Source organism: Strix uralensis, chromosome 14, assembly GCF_047716275.1.
Source record: "Strix uralensis isolate ZFMK-TIS-50842 chromosome 14, bStrUra1, whole genome shotgun sequence".
Classification (NCBI taxonomy): Eukaryota; Metazoa; Chordata; class Aves; order Strigiformes; family Strigidae; genus Strix; species Strix uralensis.
In genome coordinates this window covers 7,923,482-7,944,710 of record NC_133985.1, presented here as the reverse complement: position 1 = coordinate 7,944,710, position 21,229 = coordinate 7,923,482, and the positions used below count along the sequence as shown (strand labels likewise).

At 36.3% G+C, this 21,229-nt stretch overlaps 1 protein-coding gene across 4 annotated transcripts in view; it reads left to right on the top strand.

The window, feature by feature from the left end:
- The window catches only part of TENM2 (teneurin transmembrane protein 2), a 741,247-nt gene that overhangs the window by 181,897 nt on the left and 538,121 nt on the right, over positions 1-21,229 (top strand). For all 4 annotated transcript variants that reach the window (XM_074883298.1, XM_074883301.1, XM_074883300.1 and 1 more), the window contains exon 3: positions 20,092-20,382. In XM_074883298.1, the coding sequence (XP_074739399.1) occupies positions 20,157-20,382 (226 nt within the window). In that variant the 5' untranslated portion in view covers positions 20,092-20,156. The remainder of the gene's footprint in view (positions 1-20,091; positions 20,383-21,229) is intronic.

Here is a 21,229-nt window from a genome sequence, read left to right as displayed (position 1 = left end):
TTTGTGAGATTTGTTGAGATATTTCATGCTGACATACAAAGGAAGTACCAGCTTCCTTAGTCATATAACCTTTTAGTATAGCACAGTGTGAAGTCCATCATATCACTCCAAGTGTAGTGTGAAGTTAACACATCCAATCAAAAAAACACTTTACCTTAATAATGTGCTTTGTTCTATTTTATTTCACTTTATAATAAGTAAAAAGAAAAAAAAAAAAAAGAAATACCAAAATATTACATTTAGATTGATGCTGTATTTAATGAGTTCCTTATAGGATGTAATACCAAGTGTTAATCAATAGACATGCCAGAATAACTTCCAATACAACCCTGTAGAGTTTCTTAAATTAATTCTTATTAAAATTATTGACTTGTTGTGACTTACTGGGGTTGCAACTGGAGCAGTTTTTCATCCTAATTAGGAGGTTAGGTTCCACTGCTCAAACTGCAGATAATAGTGTAATGATTGTCATCTTGAAACATAAAAATCAATGTGAGATACTATCAAAATCTGCCAACTGTCACAAATTATGGAAATTATTCAGGGTTTTAAAAACACTGCTAAATAGTGTTTCCTTTTATTCTTTATAACATATTCAAGCGTAGCTACTCAAGAGAATGTCTATTAACATAAAGCAAATATCAAGTGGTGCTCAGATAGTTAGGGCCACCTCTTAATCTGTGATATAATTTACAAATATTTTAGGAGAGATATGGAATAGTCTTATTTTTTATAGTGTTGAAAATCAAATATCTTATAAGTTATAAGGCAGGATTATATTGTAGTTAACACTGTGCTCTCTTTCTGGTCAATTTTATTTGTTCATGCAATAAAGAAACTGGAATGTGAAGGTAATGACCACATGTACATTTCCTTCACTGGTAACGTCATGAGAATTGGAAAATTTTAGGTCATTCTATAGATACATATTCTATATTTTCTTTTACTGTTTTCACACTGCTATGTCAAGGGGCAAAAACAAGAGAAAAAGAAAATGTTAGTTGTCACTGGGGCTATGCTTCAGTTAGAGGTTATTTATAGTGAGTTTGTTTTTAATATTTGATGTACACAGACCTTTCCATCTCAGTCAGGTGTAAATCTGAAAAATTCCTCTTCTGTAATTGCCTTTGGAGGTCTATGGGAGGCTTTAAAGCCTCCCATAGATTCTGAAAATAATCTGAAGAGAGTATTTTCTGTCTATTCTAATTAAAAATCCATCAAGTAATAACAAACTTGAAGGTTTTTTACTAAAACTACCCAGAATATTTGCTTCTATAAATAAATAAATATCCAAACACATGAAATGCACAGAGAAGTGAACAAGATACATGCTATTTGATTAGTTCATTATAAGTTACTATATGGTTTCCCATTCCATCTGACCTGTCTGCAGAATTTATGTTCTCATCTTCTTATGTTCTGTAATGAAACAGAAGAGTGTTCTGCATTTGAATGGTCATGTATGTCATGTGTAAGGGGAGATGAAGAGCAAAACCTTTGGATTTGAAGGAAAACTAAGCTAAAGCTTGCATTTGAACATTCACCAAGTTGCCTCCATGTTGGTCCTTGTCTCTTTGGAAGTACCTTAAAGCAACTAATTTCAAGTTTTGTAATGAAGCGCTGCAAGTTCTGGGTCCAAATCTTACATCTTATTTTAGATTTCATCATCTCTGTACACAGGGAATTGCTGACAATTCTTCATAATGGTCTTTCAGAAGAACATATGATTTTAGAGATAAAAGGTACAGAATCACTGGAGTCGTTGAGGTTGGAAGGGATCTCTGGAGGTCATCTTGTCCAACTCACCAGATTATGTAAGACTTCTCAATTGTCTTCTTTTCTTTTTGAAGACTTTCTATTAAGAAATAAAGTCCATGCGATTTTCAAACATGTTCAGTCCCCACATGACCAAGTATGGGTTCCAGCTGGAGTCAAAATGAACAAATGAAAGTGTTCTTCTTACAGCAGGTAGCCTGGGCTTGTGAGCCTCCATGACAACACATACTGTGGCTGCAAAAAATTGACATAGCTTCAGAGAAGACTGAAAAGTACTTTCAGCGTGAGTTTACCTCACGTCAGTTTGAGTAAATCCTGAGCTAAAAGACTCTGACTTTGGATGTATCAGACCTACATACTCTCTTCTTCCTTTTCCCTGGATTGCTGCTTACTGCCACTGCTGCAAACGGGGTGCTGGGTGGGATGGACCCATTGTCAGAAACACTTCTGTCCTCCTCAGGTACTTACTGGAAAGCAGCAAGTGTGGGAGAGAAGGGGATGAGGCCCAGTGCATGAGAACTGCAGGTTTCAGATTCTGAGAGAATTACCAGCTGACTTAATTTTGAATTTAAATTGTCTGTGCTCTAGCAGTGTCCTGTAGACAGAGAATTTGACAAACTTTCCATTGCTAATGGGAGGATATCAGCATTGTTTCGCTGTGTTTTAAGTGTATTTGAAGTTTAAGAAGTGGAGGCACGTTTTACAGAATTATAGACTGGGATGTGATACAGATCTCTTTCCTGAGAAGTGTATGTTTTCTTAGATTATTATTGTGTAAGACAACACAACAGTTCACAACTCTTCACTTTTTAGATTTTAAAATGTGCATACGCCTGAGTTTGCAGATAGAGTGTGAACATGGCATGTCCAACGACATTGAGATTTTATTGTTCGCTGTTGCTCATTTAGAATCAGCTGATACGTAACTCTGAACTGTGATGAGTTGACTGACATTCTAAATGGTGTATTTAAATTTTAATGCAAACATATTTTTGACAGAACCAAAACTTTAACTGGTACGCAACCTTGCGTTTTCACTGAAAAAGAGCTTTCAAAATGATGATGCTAACCCTGCTTGGGGGCAGAAACTGGCAGAATTCTCAGCTGATGCAAATCAACATATCTCCATCATCTCAGTGGAGGTGAAGTGATTTATAGGAACTCCAGAGCTGATAATCATCATTATCTTTGTGTGAAGAAGATAAAACTGGCTCTGAAGATCTACACAGTAGATTATGACATTATTTGAAAAGTGTTTATTAACCTTGCACTGTTAAATGGAAAGTAGCTTCTGGTATCTGTTATAAAAAAATGTAGGATTTATAACACTTAAAAAGGAAACAATAACTTTGGCCTTACTTGTTACGTTAACATTACTTGTAGCTTAAAACAGCTATGCCCATGGTTTTGCAGACTTTTGAAAACAAGCAGTTGTGTCCATATTTGGATTCAAACCTGCACACCGCTAACATTTACTCACCTGTCAGTAATTCTTTGAATTTCTTGGATGATGAAACAGAATTTGTTGGAAGAAAGCCTTTTCTATCAGCATTAATACCATATTCCAAAATTTAGGTCTTATTAAATTCTTTCTAATACAAAACAAGGAGGACTGTGACTACAATAATTAAAATCACATTAAGTAGCGCAGGCTGCTTTTCTCTATTATAGTGTCAAATTCAATCCTTGGTGTGAAAACAAAGCAAAACATAATTTTAGTTAAATGTTTATTGAATAAGAAAAGAAATATTTTCCTTTGTAGACTCTTTAGAAACAATAAAGCATTAACTCTGTCAAATACTGAATTATAAGTGAATTCAGTTTAAAGTATGTGAACCATACATTCTTTGAAATTTGCCTGAAAAGATTCATTATAAAACTAATGCCGTGAAAAAGCACTGCTTTTCAAACTGGGTAAAGCACCTGAGTACTTTTTGTAAGTGGCTGCACATGTTTTGAAAGCATTCTAGTAATGCCTAAAAACCTTCCAAAGTACCTTTCAACCAGTAAATTTCATATTCAGCACATCTGTGTTCCTACAAGACTTGCAGTAATAATCAGATTGGTTAACTATACTTTTTTTTTAAGATTGATTTTAACGCTTTCATTGATTTGAGGCAGATAAACTCAATTGTGCGTGAAATCTTATTTGTTTTGGGACAAAAGGGAATTGAGTCTTGGTAGAAAAAACTTACCTTCCAGGGAGGAAAAGTCTATAGACTTCACTTTTTAAGGCACGATCAGCATAGTTAAAAATTCTTAATTTTGGTCAGCATTATTCGTTGGATATAGTGTTTGGTCTATTATTCCATTTTGGATCCAGGACAACAGTTACAAGTATTACTGAATGGTACTGCAGATACAGGGATAATGTATTAGTTGTTTTTCTTTTAGAAACCCATTTCTCCAAGTGACTTTTACTGGCTATTAAGTATTACTTCAAAGAGTTGCATATAAATATACACAGTAGAAACTCATTAATTTTCAGTAATTTTGGAAATGCACATGAGGAATAACTGAATTCTGAAAATCTGTGCTGTTGTCCCATGCTGGATTCATTTATAAAGAGAATTGTAGATTGTTTCAAATGCAACTCCACCTAGAATTTGTGAAACCACAAGAAATGAAGGAGTAGGATTTCCAGAAATGCAGATGGGTTTGGGGAACAGTCAAAATTAAGAAGCTTGTAAAAGCTGAGAGGCAAAAATGGGTCAAAATCAAGTAGCTGAAACCCAAGGAATGTTAATGAAGTTCTGATTATAAACAGAAAAAATAAAATCTTACAGTATTGACAGTATAATTCTGTGAAATGTGTGCACTCTGAGCTTTATTGGTTTCCTTTTATTTTATTTTTTTTTTTAATCTTTCAGTTTTACTTGCTGCACTACAGATTTTGTACCTAGTTGTCCATTAAATCTGTTTGGGGCATTTTCAGTGTTACTTGTTTCACTTTTTGTCACACACTGAACTAGAGCAAAATTCTCTGCTGCCCTGAATACTTTTCCATGGTTGTTCCTCTATCTTTTATTACTGTACAGGGCTGCAATGTGAGTCAGAGAGGTTTGGTGTAGCTGTGGAGCTTGAACACAACATTTCTAATTCAATGTGCATGTGTTTTAGTAGAAATTATGGGTGGTTTTCATGATATGACACTTTGCTTTTCCATAGTTAAGTTATTACTGGGAATGATAAGGAAACACGGTTTAGTTCCTTCGGTTAAATTATGTTACTTAGCAAAGTGAGGATTAGCCTGGTTCTACATAGGTAAGTAGACTTATCCTTAGACTTATCTGATTTCTGAAATTCTTAGGAAGTATGGATGAGTATATATAAAGAAATAACTTTTAAAAGCATTTTTATTCTTCATTTAAAAAAATCTAATTAACAGATATGTCAGAATTTCATGTTGAATTACAATTTTAAAATCATACCCATTTGAAACACTGATCTGACCATCTGTCTGGTGATGCACTTGCACTGTATCAGAACTAATATTAGTGCAGTCTAAATGGAGTCATGGAACTACAGACCAATTTGTATTTCATTCTTATCACTCAAAACTCAATTTCTAAATGGGACATTTCCTAATTCCGTAGTCTTGATTATTGGAAAGTATTCCAGTAGCCTCATGTAAGTTTTTTATACTGAATATAAAAACATTTCAGATGGCTAAATGACTTAGAGAACGGCAGATATCTAACATTTTTCACCTCTGCAAAACAGAGGGGAAAGTTCACTTGCTCAGGCTAGAATTTCTTAGAACTAATATTAGTTCTGAAAATTTAAGCCAATCCAACTGGAAAACTGACGATTCCATCAAGATATTCTGTGAGTATATAGATTTCCTTTGAGATATTTATAGGAAATTAGATAACTAGTTTTATTTTATGCTTAAGAATCTCTATTTTTGATCAAAGGTTATTCTACCTACATAAATTCCGTTGCAATTTAGGTTACTACAGGTCTTTCTTTCGGGGAGTTGCCTAAGTCTTAGGCACTGAGATTTGTGTGTTGTAGAATCTCTCCTCTGCAGATCTTGTAATATATAAATGTAACCACCAATTCTAAATAGTTTGCCTCTCAGGAAATGGGAATGAAACAGGGGATAGCTGAGTGATCTAAATGGAAATCCTTTCCTCTTATAGTAGCTGAAATAAGAAAAATTGATCATGGTATCTTTAATGGTGTTAGAACTGAAACCAGTTTAGTGGTTTATTCACAGATTCTCAGTTTGTTTGGGTTTTAGTCTAATTGCATATGATTGAACAGATACTTGTTTTCTTTTTTCTGGTTTAAATTCTAGCTGCTTATAGAAGCACAAAACTCTTGTCCATAGAAAGTTGGCTCTATGGTTCAGGGAGCAGCTTTTTCTAGAAGGAAGTCAGTATGAGTTACTAATAAAGGTGCTGCCTAATGCACTACATTCAGATACAGTCTCCTGTGTCACCTGTTATTCTGTGTTACTGGAAAGCCAGAACTAGAGTTGTCCAGAGTCCTTCAACAATTTCTGTCGTGCATGAAATCTTTACAGTAGTGCTGTAAGAGATATCACTTTAAGTGACCTCAGCTATGCCACTTACAAAATATTCAAACATACACTTTTTAATCCTGCTCTTTTTTGGGTAGGTAGCTCTGGTTTTGGGAAGTGTGAGAGGTCTAAGGTTTGTAAGAAGCCCTTTAATCCTGAGGTACCTGGAGTTCTCTTGTCAGTACCCGAGGACCACCGCCTTACCTAGCCCAGGTCTGAGCTCTCAGATCTGGCACCTCTAGGAGCTGGTAGTCACAGTCTCAACCACTGTTTGTACAGAATTTTCTTTTGAAGAGATTTCTCTCCTTTACTTTTTACTTTTTATTTCTTATTTTAATAATTCATAAAAGATTTCATGCAAGTTAGAAATTACTGAGGTAATTTGGACAACTGCATACATTTGTAATGGTATATGGATCATTTTACCTGTAGGTCATTGTGTGTCTCAGTATTGACCTAAATTTACCATCTGATGGCTCTTAATGTATATGAAAAGCTTTGTCGGATATCTTTCCAGTTCTGTTTCCTAGTAAATTAGGTTAAAACTGTTCATAGTTTATTGATTTCAGTTCAGGATAATAAAGCATTTATAGTGTTTCTTTCCAGTTTCCTTCCTCTCTGAGAGGTACAGGGATAGGAGACTGTTTTTCCCACTGCCTGTAAGGCAGAACAACCTACTGAAGCTAAGCTCCCTTAAGCTTTAAATAGCAGGGTTGCTCCACAACTTTGCTCTTCTCTGTCTCAGTAACTTTATGTATTAAAATATGTGATTGCAGTGCTTTTCTTTGTGAAGAGGAGAAGTGCTTTAAAGGGTGAAGCATTAGCAAAATTGTTTGTGAAAGATGTAGTAGGATGTAACTTAGACTGTAGTCTTTGTCCAGGAAATTGAGGTGCATGCATGACTACAATTAAGCCAGAATTGTGTGGATGTTCAAGTTTCATGAACATAGAAATATACAGCTTGAAATTCTGGACCTATCAACATTGATGGTAATTCAGACATAACTGCAAAAAAGGGCAAGTTACAAAAGAGATGGTTAATTAGGACACTATTGACTCTGCACATCTCAAGAACTACCAACACAAGTTCATGTAATGTATCTAAGTATTCCTTCCTTCACAATTTCTGCTTCAGTTTCCTTCCTTCACAATTTTCTGCTTGCAGAAATTTCCCTAATCCTCCACAGATGGTCTGCCGCTCTTTGAAGAACTTGTAGGAAAGTGAAGGTGCTGGCAAAAAGGTTGAGTATTTTGTTAGTTTGTTTGCTTTTTAGACTAAGCAATCACAATTCTTTGATGCAGTTACCGTAGGTGATGCTCTCTCCAGAGATCAGTTCCAATTCTGTTGGATTCCCTTAAGAATAAGACCATGTGGTGCGTAAAACCTGGAAAATAAAACAAACAGAAAACCCCCAAAAACTTTGATTGGTTTTCTGACCTACTCAGAGGACAAGAGTTCTTCCTCTGACAATAACTAAAAACTGCCTCTGGTAGCACTGGACAAACTCCTTCCTGGTTCACCAGGACACCTGGGTGGTCTAGAGGGACCAAATCTTTCTTACACTAGTCCCAGGAGTGCAGTTATATGACTGTTCCATCTGTATACCCGGGCCTAGTAGCTTGTGTTCTCCACGCACAAGAGAATGACCCCTGCTTTGAATGAAATACAGCAGAGAGGAAACATTAGCTGCCACCCCCCCATCCTGCCCCAGGTATATTGGCTAAAATTAACAACCCTTTTGCAGTTTGGCAGATAAGATTATGCAGGAAGAGAAACCACCATTGACTCTGGGGTCATGGGTTCGTACCTACTATCTGTGCTATATTCTGCACTGGAAATAAAAATGGAAGAATTTGGTAGGTAAATCACTATAACAACGTCAGCTTTGGGTATTTTTTCTGTTTTACGAGGATCTATAAATTTTCAGACATAATAATGTACCATATATCTGAGTATCACACATAAAGATCTGAAGTTGGGTCATTAGCCACTTATCTATAGGATAGGCACAGATGAATGCCAGGCTTACTGGGCTGCCAAACAAAAGACAAAATCTTCAGTGGAAAAAGTATATGTCTGCATTGATTTACATGACTTGGGAATGTGGCTGTGACTGGTAGAAACGTGGACTCCCGGGTGTTAGAGGTTACAATTCCTTCTCGTGTGTTTTCTTTAGATCTATGGTAGTGTCATTATAACATATGGTCGAGTTGTTTTCTTTTGGGTTTATTTTCATAATTTTAAGGGACTTTTCAAAGTCAGCACTGTAAAATGACATGTTTCGAAACATATAGGCTTCCAGGAATGTCTTGGGAAGTATGATAGAACTTGTGCTTGTTACTTTTGTTAAAGTGTGCTTTTAGTTCCTGTAGATTTTCTTCACTCTAGAACTGCATTTTGGGCATTTTCTGTTCCCTCAGATGGTCTGTATTGTGAAACCAAAGAAGCAACAAAGCCTGTTCTGCTCTCTCTGGCATACCATTTCTGTGTGACTTCTTTTTGTTCTGTCAGCAGCATGACTGTGTAGCAAGGACCCCACTGCACTGATGTTTGCTGGTCCTCTGCAATCTGCAGGTGTGTGCAGACATAACGTAGCCTCTGCCTTATTGTGCTATTGAAGCTTTGAACTCAGCTGTAAACCTGCAAGCTTAGATGGATTTTCTACTTTAAAAAGCTCTCAGTTTTTAAACCTGCATGCCCAGCTTACGATGCTTTTATCTTGTGTTCGCTTTACAAGCTTGTTTCCTAAATAAATACTTTTTTTTTTTTTTTTTTTTTTAATGACTATGGAACTTTTCCTAAATTAAGAATATCATAGAGTCACAGACCATTGAGGCTGGAAAAGGCCTCTGGAGCTCACCTAATCCAAGCTTCAAAGCTGAACCGAGACCAGGTTGCTAAGGGCTTTGTTCAGTTGAGTCTTCAAATGTGCAAAATTGCCCAGCGTCTGCAGCAACCTCTTCCAGTACATATTTGTCCCTATAGTGTTTTTTACCCACATCATTTCTGATCAGAGCTTCCTGTAGTTCAGTTTGTGCCTATGGTTTCTCACTCATCTTTGGTTTTCCTCACTAAAGATCCTGGCTCCCTCATCTGCATAGGTACAGGAAGGCCACTGCTAGGTCCCGCTTAGGCAGCTCTTCAGCAGGTTAAACAGGCCCAGTTCCTCCATTTCTCCACGCACATCACACGCTCCACTCCCTTGAGACACTGGCATCCTTCCCTGGACTTTCTCCTGTTCACGAACATCTTTCTTGGTTTGTGGGGGGAGAACTCAATGCAATATTGTTGCCGTCTGTAAAGTACCGCTAAAAATAATAATATTAAGAAATCATTTATCTAGGTAGATAATTGGAACAAAGAGACCATTTTAAGGCTTGTGTTTAACTTTTAACAAGTTGTTTATGACTGTAGAGAATTCTAGCTTCATGATGTAATTTTTGTTAAATTGTGTTATTTATTTTGTTCTCCATACATAAGATCTAATCCTTAGCAGAAGAATTAACTAAATTTTGGACGTCTTGTTACTTTTCTGTTTTGAAAAACAAAGTTATAAACTTTATCAGTTCCAGTAGCTTTAGAGAATAAAGTAATTTTAATAGCAATCTTAAAATATTCTCAATTCCATATACTATGGATGTAGAACAGGATGTCCGTGTAGCTGTACAGAGACAATAGATGTTAGTTTAAACTAAGTATCTTCACTGAAGTTAAATTTTATTTTGGAAGTCAGTGGTACAGCTGAATGTGGTAGGTGAAACATTTGTTTTACTTTTTTTAAAATCTTTCTTGTCAAGTTCCCTTAGCTTTTATCTCTATCCTTGTCATAAAACGCTGATGCTTTTGCCTGGAAGGTTTGACCACGGCAGTTGAAGAATATAGGCATCCCTATTCTGGATACACGGCAGTCTAGGCACCAGATGGCAAAATTGTGGGGGCTGGCTTTAATGCAGTGAGCTTAGTCTCGAGAAGAAATTAGACATTGCAGCTTTGTTATTGTTCTTTCTGTGAAATGGCAATGGAAAGAAAGGACAAGGTGGATTTTGTAAAGATTCCTTGCAGTTTTGAGAGTGTTTTTTAACTGATTACTTCCTTGTGACTGTTCTTGCTTTCTGAAACTCAGCCACACCCAGTGAATAGGAGATGGTTGTTTGCATTTCCCGTGTAGTAGCTTATTTAAGAATATCCCCATGTGAACTCCCATGTTATGTGCTGGTACAGCTTAAGACCTTGCTGTCTCCAGGTGCCTTCAGGCACCTCCTGCTAGGTGTTGGATAAAGATCACATACACGGTTGAGAATTATGGCAGCTGAGGAGCCAGAATGGGTTTACTTCTGACAACTCAGCCACGTGAGCAGTGACTGTTGACAAAGTGACACAGAGGAAACCTCTCATCTGCCAGCAAATGCCAGGCTTTCTTTGGAGACACCCACAGACAGAAGGCAGTAAGCAAAATGATGGTCTTATCCAAGAAGTCTGCAGAAGGAAATTGCAGTGTGAGAGTATACGTTGGATTACATGTACTGTCCTAAATAACTAGGTACCTAACATGTCTTGAAACATGTGGCCTTTTCTCTAGACTGATTTTCCTCCAGAGTGATGTGGCCTTTTTCTTCATGATTTGGAGATGGAACAGAGGAGGTAGTAGTGTCTGCACCGTGACTGTATGATAAGATGAGGCATTCGCTGCTTCTTGTGGTTTTGCACCAGTTGAATTCCTAGAAGTGTATTTTTCTTGACTTAAGTATTAAAAAGATTTCCATTAATCAAGATAACCCTTTCTGCCCTCTTCTGTTATGATAATATGCAAGCAACCCTTGCACTGCAGGTTTGGGTGGACTAGCTTTCAGGGTGACAGGACCTCAGTTGTGTCCCTGCCAAGCCCTTGCTGTGTGGACACTGGAAATTCACTTCAGAGATTTTGAGTTACAGTTGGTCATTTTATATAATAGTTCTATTCATTTAATCCATTGCTGCGAGGTTTAATTAATTTTTATAAAGAAATTAATTTTCCTTTATTGAAAGATGGAACAACACTTGAGGTGTAGTCATTAGCTGAGAAACTCATAGTGCAGCCTTCTTACTTCTTTATGTAGAATTTCATTGCTGTCTCAGGTGATCTAGAATTTAAAATGCTTCAGAAAATACTTTTATGGAAGCTGTTGAAATATAATGTCATCTATTCTGTGTGCCTTAACATGATGTACCGTTGTCTTCCATTCATATTTCTTTTTTCCCTTTAACTTTTTTCTTAGCTTACCTTTGAACATTTAAAACAAAGGATCACTTTAGGAAGTTGTTATTTCTGGTAAAATCTGTGTGTTTACGAAGGCAGAGAACTCCCAAGGAGTAAGGCTAATAGTTTACACAAACAAAAGTACTATTTTTTTTCCTTTTTCTTGCCCCGTTCTTCCTTCCCCCCTGTCCCCATCCCCCTCCCCGCCCCCAATAGAGGGGATGTTCAGAGCTTAGCTGAGTGGGTTTTTTACTTGTGTAATTGGGAATAGCTGTCTTTATTGAAATTCTACTAAATACTATTAGGCATTTTAAAATATTGTTGCATTTTATTGTCATGATAAGTTTATACAGCTTTAAAAATGGTCTCTAGTAAAGCCTTCTTCAAAGAATATTTTCATTGGTTGACACTGCTAGCAGGGAGAAAGCATATTAAAGCATCTGGTTAACGAGCATAGGAAAATTATTAGTATCAAATTGAGGACGGAGAGGTTCCATTGAAGCTTTAAAGAAAGAAGGGGAGAGTGTTTCTTGGACAGAATGAGAGAGAATGATGTAAATTTAGAGTCAAAAGCAGGTGGTGTTCTCAACTGAAATGATAAGTAAAGTACCTAAACTCATAACTGTTTGCATGATTGCTACATTTGATGAGTTCTGAGAATAGTCTTGTAGAGTTTTGAAAATCACTGAGAAACCTTTTCAGCAACGTGATCTTCTTACATAGTAGCATCCTCTGATAAGGTGCACACAGGAGCTTTGCTTGATCTCAGATTCTGGAAAATTTCCCCCTTAACAGTGTATTCATCTATTAAGAGTAAACAAGAAATGAAAGGTGCGTTTCTAATGGTTTTCTTTTGGCTGATCTTTTACCCAGTGGTACAGCTCCTGCTCTTGCCAGCAGGAATGAAGTTGCCCAACAGGTGTACAACTACAGAATGTTTTAACATGAGGAAGTGGAGAAAAATTAGGAAGGAACTGTTTTAAAATTCTTGGCATGGAAGCTGCTTGGGAGCAAGAAGAGTACAAGTCCTTTCATGTCAGTCACATTTCTCCAGCTTTATAGCACAGTCGTGTTCCAAATCAAAGCCCTTGAGTCTAATATTGGGAGCACAGTGCCCAGGAGTTCTCAGACACAGCTGATGGATTAGCCTGGGTGTGAAGGAAAAGGCTTGTGGAAATTAAAAACATTCAAATCCATAACTGAAAGTATAGGGATAAATAAGGTTTTTGAGAAAATGGAAAGACAGAGGAGCCTGACAAGAGGACAGAACACTGGAAATAGCTGATATAAAGCTAAATGGACTAATGACTAATTGTTGGTGAAAGCAGAAGAGAGGGGGAATAGCTGGAGCACATCTTGTGCTCCAACCAGCTTGATGTCTTGGCTCCATTGCTAGTTAGGTTAAAAATCCCATTAACTTAATTAAAGACAGCATTCTACCCTAGGATTAGAAGGAAAAAAGAACATTACCAGTGGACAATTAAATAAAGCAAGTTGTCATTCATTGCATGGGCATTTAGATCTATCTCACTTCTATAAATGTTGATCAGTTTGATCAAAGCCTTAATCAGAAATTATTTAGACAATTATTTCCTGATTCAAAAGTATTCTCTAGTGATAGGAAACTATTATACAGAATCGTTAGAACATGCTTAACTGCATTGTGCTAATTATGCAATGATAAATTATTCTACCTTTCTTCATTAACAGCATTTTAGCAGTAGATAATAGTATTGTTTGTTCTTCCTAGGCAGTAGAAGACTAATAATGTTCTTTAGGCAATTATTTTTACCAAACTTGGTCTTTTGAAGTGGCCAGTTTGTATTTGATCTTTAAATCCATTTTGTGAACTTGTTCAGCTATACTAATTTTAAGTAATTATATTAATTGAGAAGTTGGCTTGTTATATTGTTCTATGGTGACTTGATTCTTTTTTTTATCTGACTGCATAGCATGATGGAATTATGTAGATAACAATTATACTGTGAGCAGGAAACCAAGAACTGGAACTCGGGGTTCTCAGTGTGCAGCAAACTCATATGACTTCAGATGGGATATTTATGCTTTCGGTGTTTAACTTTTTCTGTAGAATAAGGATAATACCGATTTAGCTCTCATGGCTGTCCTAAAGCCTAATAAATATTTGTAAATAGCTTTGAGTTAGGAGTGGAAATATGTTATCCCTGGTTACAACGTCAATTTTTTTTATTTAGACAGTGTTTGCAATGGGGGGAATGTTAATGTCTCATTCAGAAAAGAAGAACAAACACTCTTCAAGAGGAAAAACTTGAAAACTTCACATGGCTGAGCAATTCCAGGATATACAAACATTTTTATTCTGTCACTTTCTTTACTTCTCCTTCAAACTCTTTCTACTGTTTTATTTCTGTATATCTAGGAAGAAAAGTAGATGTAATTTCAGCCTCATTTATATAACTAGAAATGTTCTGCTTAGTACTAATTTGGGTGGGTTTATAAGCTGTTCTCTGAAAAATGAGTTAAATTCTTTGCTATTTGTAAATGCCTGTACTTTTTTCATTGCTTGTGTCACATGTTTTTACAAAACATGGCCGTCTTTCTGAGTCAGTGTGATGCAATCTACTTACAGTGGCTGGGAATCAACATGATAGTTGCCATACTCTTTTGATGATCAGCAACTGAAATATGTGGGACGCAAGTAATATTTTAGTGAGTTCAAAATAACTTTTCAAGAAAAATCATGTACATACACTGTGTGGACTTATTAAGGCATAAATGAGCTTTGTGTGATGGAGGCTTAAAGGCCACTATTTTTCTTCCTGCTCTGGAACATGTCGCATGTGTTTGTTGAGCTTGCTATTTCTCATGTTGTTCTTGGAGGGGGAAGAGCACACAGTTCATAGCAGATGAAATGAAAATGAAGAATCGGTTGGTTCATATGTGCCACACTCTGCCTCAGACCTTGAACACTGGCAAATGCTTAGCTAATAGTGAAATTTTACTGGTACAGTTTCCAAATCTATGTTGATCCCCAGCTCGTGAGGTTCATATATCAGAAGCCACGTTTAATAACATTGAGGAATTTGTATCCAAGTTTGTCTAGCTGCTTTTTAAACTGACATGAAGTTGTTTTAAGAAAGAAACTCCCCATTTATCCTCAGTGTCAACTGGTCAACTGCAATTCTGAAGCCTCTCAGTACAGAGAAGAGAATGTGCTCACGTATGTCGACCCTCACTGCCCAACACGTAGGGGAAAATAAGGGGTTAATCCTTAGCAGTCAGGGAATGATGTGAGACTAAGACTGTTAGAAAGCTGTCTCTAGCTCCTGGGCTTTTCATCAGTTCTTGATGGCATGTTATTTTCTTAATGGGATGTTATTTTCATAATAGATTTAAACAGTTCTGGGATTTCTAAGAAATTCCTGGAGAACAGAAATCTCAGAAGATAGTCTGGAAATAAAAATATGTCTATTTAAGTACATAAAAATACATATATAAATATTTGGTGTGGTGTTTGATTTTGTTGTTATGTTTACAATTTTGACTGCCCTTAGTCTGAAAATACTTCCTACAGCTTTTATTTACTAAAAGAAAAAAAAAAAAACACCACAAACCAAAAAAAGATGGTTTTCTCTGCACTAAAGCACAACACAATGCCTATAAGCACTGTATGTTCTCTATTACTTAAACTTGAATCATTCATCAAGACTCTTCTGAAATTTCACGTGTCATACTAAATACATCTAATTTTTGGCACAATACCTAGAGTAGCTACACAAAAAGGGAAATTCAGTATTTGGATTAAAAAAAAATATGAAAAATCAGAAGAAGGAATCAGTGGAAAATGAGGTTACATTATTACACCAGACTGTCCAAATATACTTTGATTTTTGGCCCAAACCAAAACCAGCATACTTCTCATCAGCTTTAGTTCATGTAACAAAGTGTACGTACTGTAGTAGTATTTAATTTAAAAAAATGCATTTTGTTTATTGCCTTTTTTAAAAGGCAGAGGTGATCTAGAAGATGTACTTTATCACTAATATTACAATCAGCAAAAACCCTTTTATTTATTCCCTAAAAATTTATACTGTGCCAAAGCTGAATTATTGAATTTTTTCATTTCAGAAATAGTCTTTGCATAAAATAATGAACAGCATTTGAATCTCTAAATCACAAGCTTATTTCCAATTGTTGATGATGAAAAGAAGTACAGGCTTTTAAGAGACCTGGTTTTTAATGAACAGATTGGTACATGGTGTACTACTTTTAAAAAAAAAAAAAAAAAAAAAAAAGACTTTCTAATATTGCATGCACTATTGTAATGTTTTGATCTGGTTGTGCTAGGTTATTTAGGGGCACAAAGTAAATGTGAAGTGCTTTGTTTTCTCTTGAACTTGCAAGTGATTACTGCATTCTGTCTATTGTGAGTGGCAGTTCTAATGGCCATGTACGCTGTAATAGTATAAGGGATCATTAGAAAATGCAAGAAACAAGCACATAACTTAGGTAAGATCAGTGTACGAATCAGCTTCAGATTTAAAGAGAGTTTTAGCGTAGGCTTCACTAAGCCATTAAAATTCACTTTGAGTCCTCCCTCCATGCCTCCTATTGATTTGACTTTGCTAACACAAAAAGAAGTGGTCAATTTTTTTAAAAACCCCTAAACAAAAAACTGTTTTTCACTTCTCAGCTCCTCAGCTTTTTCTTTTTTTTCTCTGCTCTCTTCAGGACATACAGTGATTTGATGCCCTTGGACTACCCCACTTATGCTCTTGTTGTCACTGCGGTGGTCACGTCCATGTAAATAGTTGCTGCACGTGAACACAAGAAATCTTATATTGGGTGATATAAGTCCAAAGTTTATTAGACACATGTAACTTGCAGCACATGCGATATATGTCTGTACGTCAGCAGCAGATACAGCATGTCCCATTCATTGCTTTAGATTTACTATCTGTCTAGATCAATTGAGACTATGCACCCTTGAAACTTGACCAACCCTTTTGCAAGCCATAAATACCTTATTTAGAAAGTTAGATGGGGGTCCTATTAGTGCTTCATAGATAATTAAAATAATGATAGATGAGAAAAACAGTTGAAGTCAGTTGTCAGTGGTTGTACTACTCTGTAGTATAAGTGGGTCCATATGAGCAATCTTAGTGAAATCCTTTGAAACAAAAGAAATTATTAAATCAGTTACTATTTAGGTCACTTACTCAAAATAAACCATTCATAGAGAGCCCTTGAGACAGGCCAGTCAAAGAGTATCAGGAATTTTAAACTCAAATTGAATCTCACCATTATTCTCGCTTAACCAAAGCTATCACATTTTACCTTTCCAGGAATACATTACATAAAGATTTGACTATCTAACAGGGAAGGTGTTTAGCATTGAATTGAAACAGTATTTCATCTATTTAAGATAAGCGTGAGAAAAATGTGAAACAAGTTTTCTAGGAGTGTATTACAACTTCATTTCATCATATTTTAAGCCATGTATGGTGATACTGCTGTCTGAATGTTAAGAGTAGTTTGTTGAAGATGCTATGGAACTGCTTTTTGCCTGACCGCTCTGTTCATAGAAATCCCCAAAGCTGAGATGAAGATGAGAGAAGAAGAATCTATGAGAATATTTTGTTGCATTTAGGTAAATGTATTTAGTCTCAGATGCTTGGGATTTGTCCACAAGTAATAGAAAGATCAGAAAAAAATTAGAGTACTGTAATAAATAGGAACATGTAATTGGATAAAAACCCCAATAAAAATGTTTTTCAAATTATCTGTAATATTTTAAGCATGTCTTAAAATTTAGATAAGTTCAAGAAAATTTTAATAGTATTTTAAAGATGAAGTTATTCACCAAATTATTATGACAGCTGACTCTTGTAACAAGATTTTCCTTAAGAAAGGTCAAAGTAAATGTGTTGGGACATATTTATCATATTTCTACATTTATTTTCTTGTGTTAACCTCTTGGACTTGTCATGGAAACAGCAGGGCAGGTGTTGCACCTTGCATTCTGCACGAGGGTGACTGAGGAATATTTCTTGGCATTATCAACACTAGAGCATGGTCTTACCATTTTGTTTTATTTTTGTATTGGTGAGGTAATTACGCAAAACTTTGTGAAAGAATGTTTATTGAGGGAACAATTTCAGAAAATCTTGTCTGCCTGAGAAGATACTTTAATAAGCTAATATCATGGAAATACTCAGAAGTTTTATCTCAGTCATAGTAAATCCTTCTTTTAACTATAGTAACAAAGAATTAAATGTTCTTTCAGAAACAATACAAATCAGGCCAGACAGCTTAAAGTTTAGCAATCATAAAAATAAAAAGCTGTTTGTTTTTCTGAACTGATAGACAGTACCTTTATATGAAATAACAGGCTTTTGTATTGAACAGTAGTGTGAAGACATTGGAGAGTAATTGGCACTTTTTGCTCAATACTGTACTGTATTCATCTGTTTCCATGTTTTCTAATAGTGATATATTGGTACCCGAATTTGATGAGATAACATTGAACTGGGATCAAAGAGCCAAGCATTGTTAATCTAAACGATCATATATCTCCTCAAACTTCAAGCATTTGTGCCATCAGTGTTAACATGCTTTACACTTAACATGCTTTAGAGTTTAATAAATATTACAGGACCAAAGAATTGAACTGAATAATTCAGATATAGAGAAGTCAACTTAGCCACCAGACATTCAGAGAGGTGAGAAACGGGAGTGTGTATTGCCTTCCTTTCTATTTAATGTAAAATTCTAAAACTAACCCAATTTTAAGTGCTGAATGTCTTCTGATTTTGTTTTGGCTTTTGTGTGTGTGTTGTTCTGTAGTGGTTTTTTTCCCCCTCTGAAATGTACCATCATAGTTAAAAATAAGAGAAAAAGGAGAAAAAAGTAAGAATGTTTACACTTTTTATCGCTCACAGATTGTAGAGTACCTGTGGGTGGCTTAAAGCAGCTGTTTCTCCTGGTTACCTAACATTCTTCTTTAAAATATAGAAAGAAAAATAAAAACCACAACAAGTCTAAATGTCAGTCTAAATGAAGCTAAGAAACCTTTTCTCAAGTTCAGTAGCTCCTCTGGCCAATTCTTTCCTAGGGACATAATCTATTCATACAAAAAGCAATGATTTAGCCAATACTTATGACAATCTTATGACCTCCTCTCCTACAGATGCAAACAAGTACAACAATGAAAGACAGGAATGCCTTCTGGGGTTTTTTATCATCTTTCGCTGGAGTTTGTTACCTTGGTGGCAGAAGGAACCGTACTGCTGAAGTGCTTTGGTAGTTTAAGTACAGACTCAGGCCTGGGACTGGGTGTAGCTGGTGTGCAGAACCTGCTCCTGTTCTGCTGGCTGGGCTTTCGAGTAGGCACCTGAGCTGAGAAGGGACAATGGGAAGGAAAGAATCTTGAACTGTGCCAGCTAAATTTGCCAAAACCATTTCTTCACCTCCTTAGCCGTGTATAGAAAGGCAGAGGTTTTGTTCCAATTTTTGCTTGCTAGCAAATCTGGGTATTTTTTGTATGGGAAGATTTCATTTCCAGCAAAAAGTTTTGTCGTCAGGATTTCTCAGGACTGGTACAGACCTGGGCATAGGATGCCATGAGAGTAAGACATACATACAAATACCAACTCAAAATAATTATTACCTCAGTGGTTAGGGTGCTCATGCTTAGTGTATTTCTTTCTTTCTATGGTATCTTTTATTTTGCGGTTTATGCATGCTAGCTGTGCATATATTAAAGTATATGTGCCACAGTAAGGGTGTCCTGATTAAGTAGACTGTAAGAATCTATCTCTTTCTGGTCCAGTGAGCAAGAAGATATTTTGAAGAGCTCCAACTGCTGAGAGGGATAAACTGGTCATCTTGAAGGATTGTGAAGAAGAGCATCTTGTCACGTTCTGTGGTGCACAAGAGCAACCAATTCCCAAAGTGTGTTCAGAGAATCATAAAAATGCAGAAATGTCGAGGCTGGAAAGGACCTCTGGAGATACATGGTCTGGCCTTTTGTTGAGAACAGGGCCCTGGATTATGTTATCCAGGGACAATAAAATCAGTTGCTGCTGCTTGTGAACACATTGTTAAAGGATAATGTACAACTTTGTAATGCATTAATGCTGAATAGGAATAATCTCCTCTATGCAACTCTCCTGCATGCTTCATTCTTAATTGCAAGCCCTCCTGCAGGAAGAACGGAAATAATTAAAGCTGGTTTGAGTCTGCTTTTCTTTGTACTGCATAACAGGAACAAATACTATTCTGTCAGTTCTGTGTTGTTATCGGTGCTCGTTCAAAAATCAAAAGATAACAGTGATTTTATTTTATCATTATTTTTTAAACTCTTCAATAAGATGATAATCTAGATAGAATGCAATTCTCTTACAGCATTTCAGGTCAATTATTTCAATTTCTAAGGATGCATCATGTGGGTCTTCTCTTTCTTCTCCATCTGTGCTGCATTGTTCTTCAAGGATAAGTCAGGGAAAGTAGAATAAAACAAAATGTGTTAGCAACATTGCTCACTCTTTCGTTATCCTTTCCTGTTTTTAGGTGACAGTGACTGACCCCAAATACAAGAGTGGCTTTTCTGAAAACGTCCTACCTGATTCACAATAATGGATATAAAAGATAGAAGACACCGTTCTCTGACGCGGGGCCGGTGCGGAAAGGAGTGTCGCTATACAAGTTCTTCGCTGGACAGTGAAGACTGCAGAGTACCGACTCAGAAGTCTTACAGCTCAAGTGAGACACTGAAGGCGTACGATCATGACACTAGGATGCACTATGGAAATCGAGTTTCTGACCTGGTTCACAGGGAGTCGGATGAGTTTCCAAGACAAGGTATGTTTAAAGTCAGAACTGGTTTCTTTCACAGTAATCCTCCGTGGACAATCTCTGTTGCTTGTTATAGTATACAGTGTTATAAGGAATTTTAATGAAAGAACTGTAGCAGAATGGATGCCATTTTACCATTATTTCAACTGTTTGGGGTTAAATTAGGAAGTTCTTTCTCTTCTCAGATTCCTGATACTGTTGGAATTCACTATTTGTAAATGCGGCAGTCCAGGATCCACTGTTCAAAATATCTGATAAACATAAATGATAGTGATCCTTAACCAGATGTTGTATTTGTCGTGGATCTCAGGGTTGGCTGATATGCTAACTTTGTATTCCTTCTCCTAGGTTCATTTTAGAAATAATAATGGCATTTTCACCTAAACTTGTATGTCTTTAACAGAGCACCTGGACTGAAAAGATGACTAAAACACTGTTATGGTAAAACCCCATATGGCCAACGTATATTCATTATTAATCCGATTCCTCAGAATTCCTTTCCTGTTTTTAACTGCTGTGAAATTGAAATGTGGGAATGGGAATGCCATTTTCTCTGGCTTCATTTTGTCACTGCTTACCCTTACTGCTCACCCTTCACCTTATAAAAACTGGGAGGGGGAAACCCACCTAATTACTTTTATAATTGACTGTAATACATTATCACAGCATTGAGATCCTAGAACTAACATTTCAAATAACCTGCCTGTGTGAACTTGTAAGCAAGGTGAAGTAATCTTTTATAAAATGTTCCTCATTCTAAATACCCGTTATGTCCAATGAATTAATGAATTAACAATCTAAATGGTTTTAGTTGAAAAATCTGTGCTTGCACCTTTGCACTGTACACAGCACA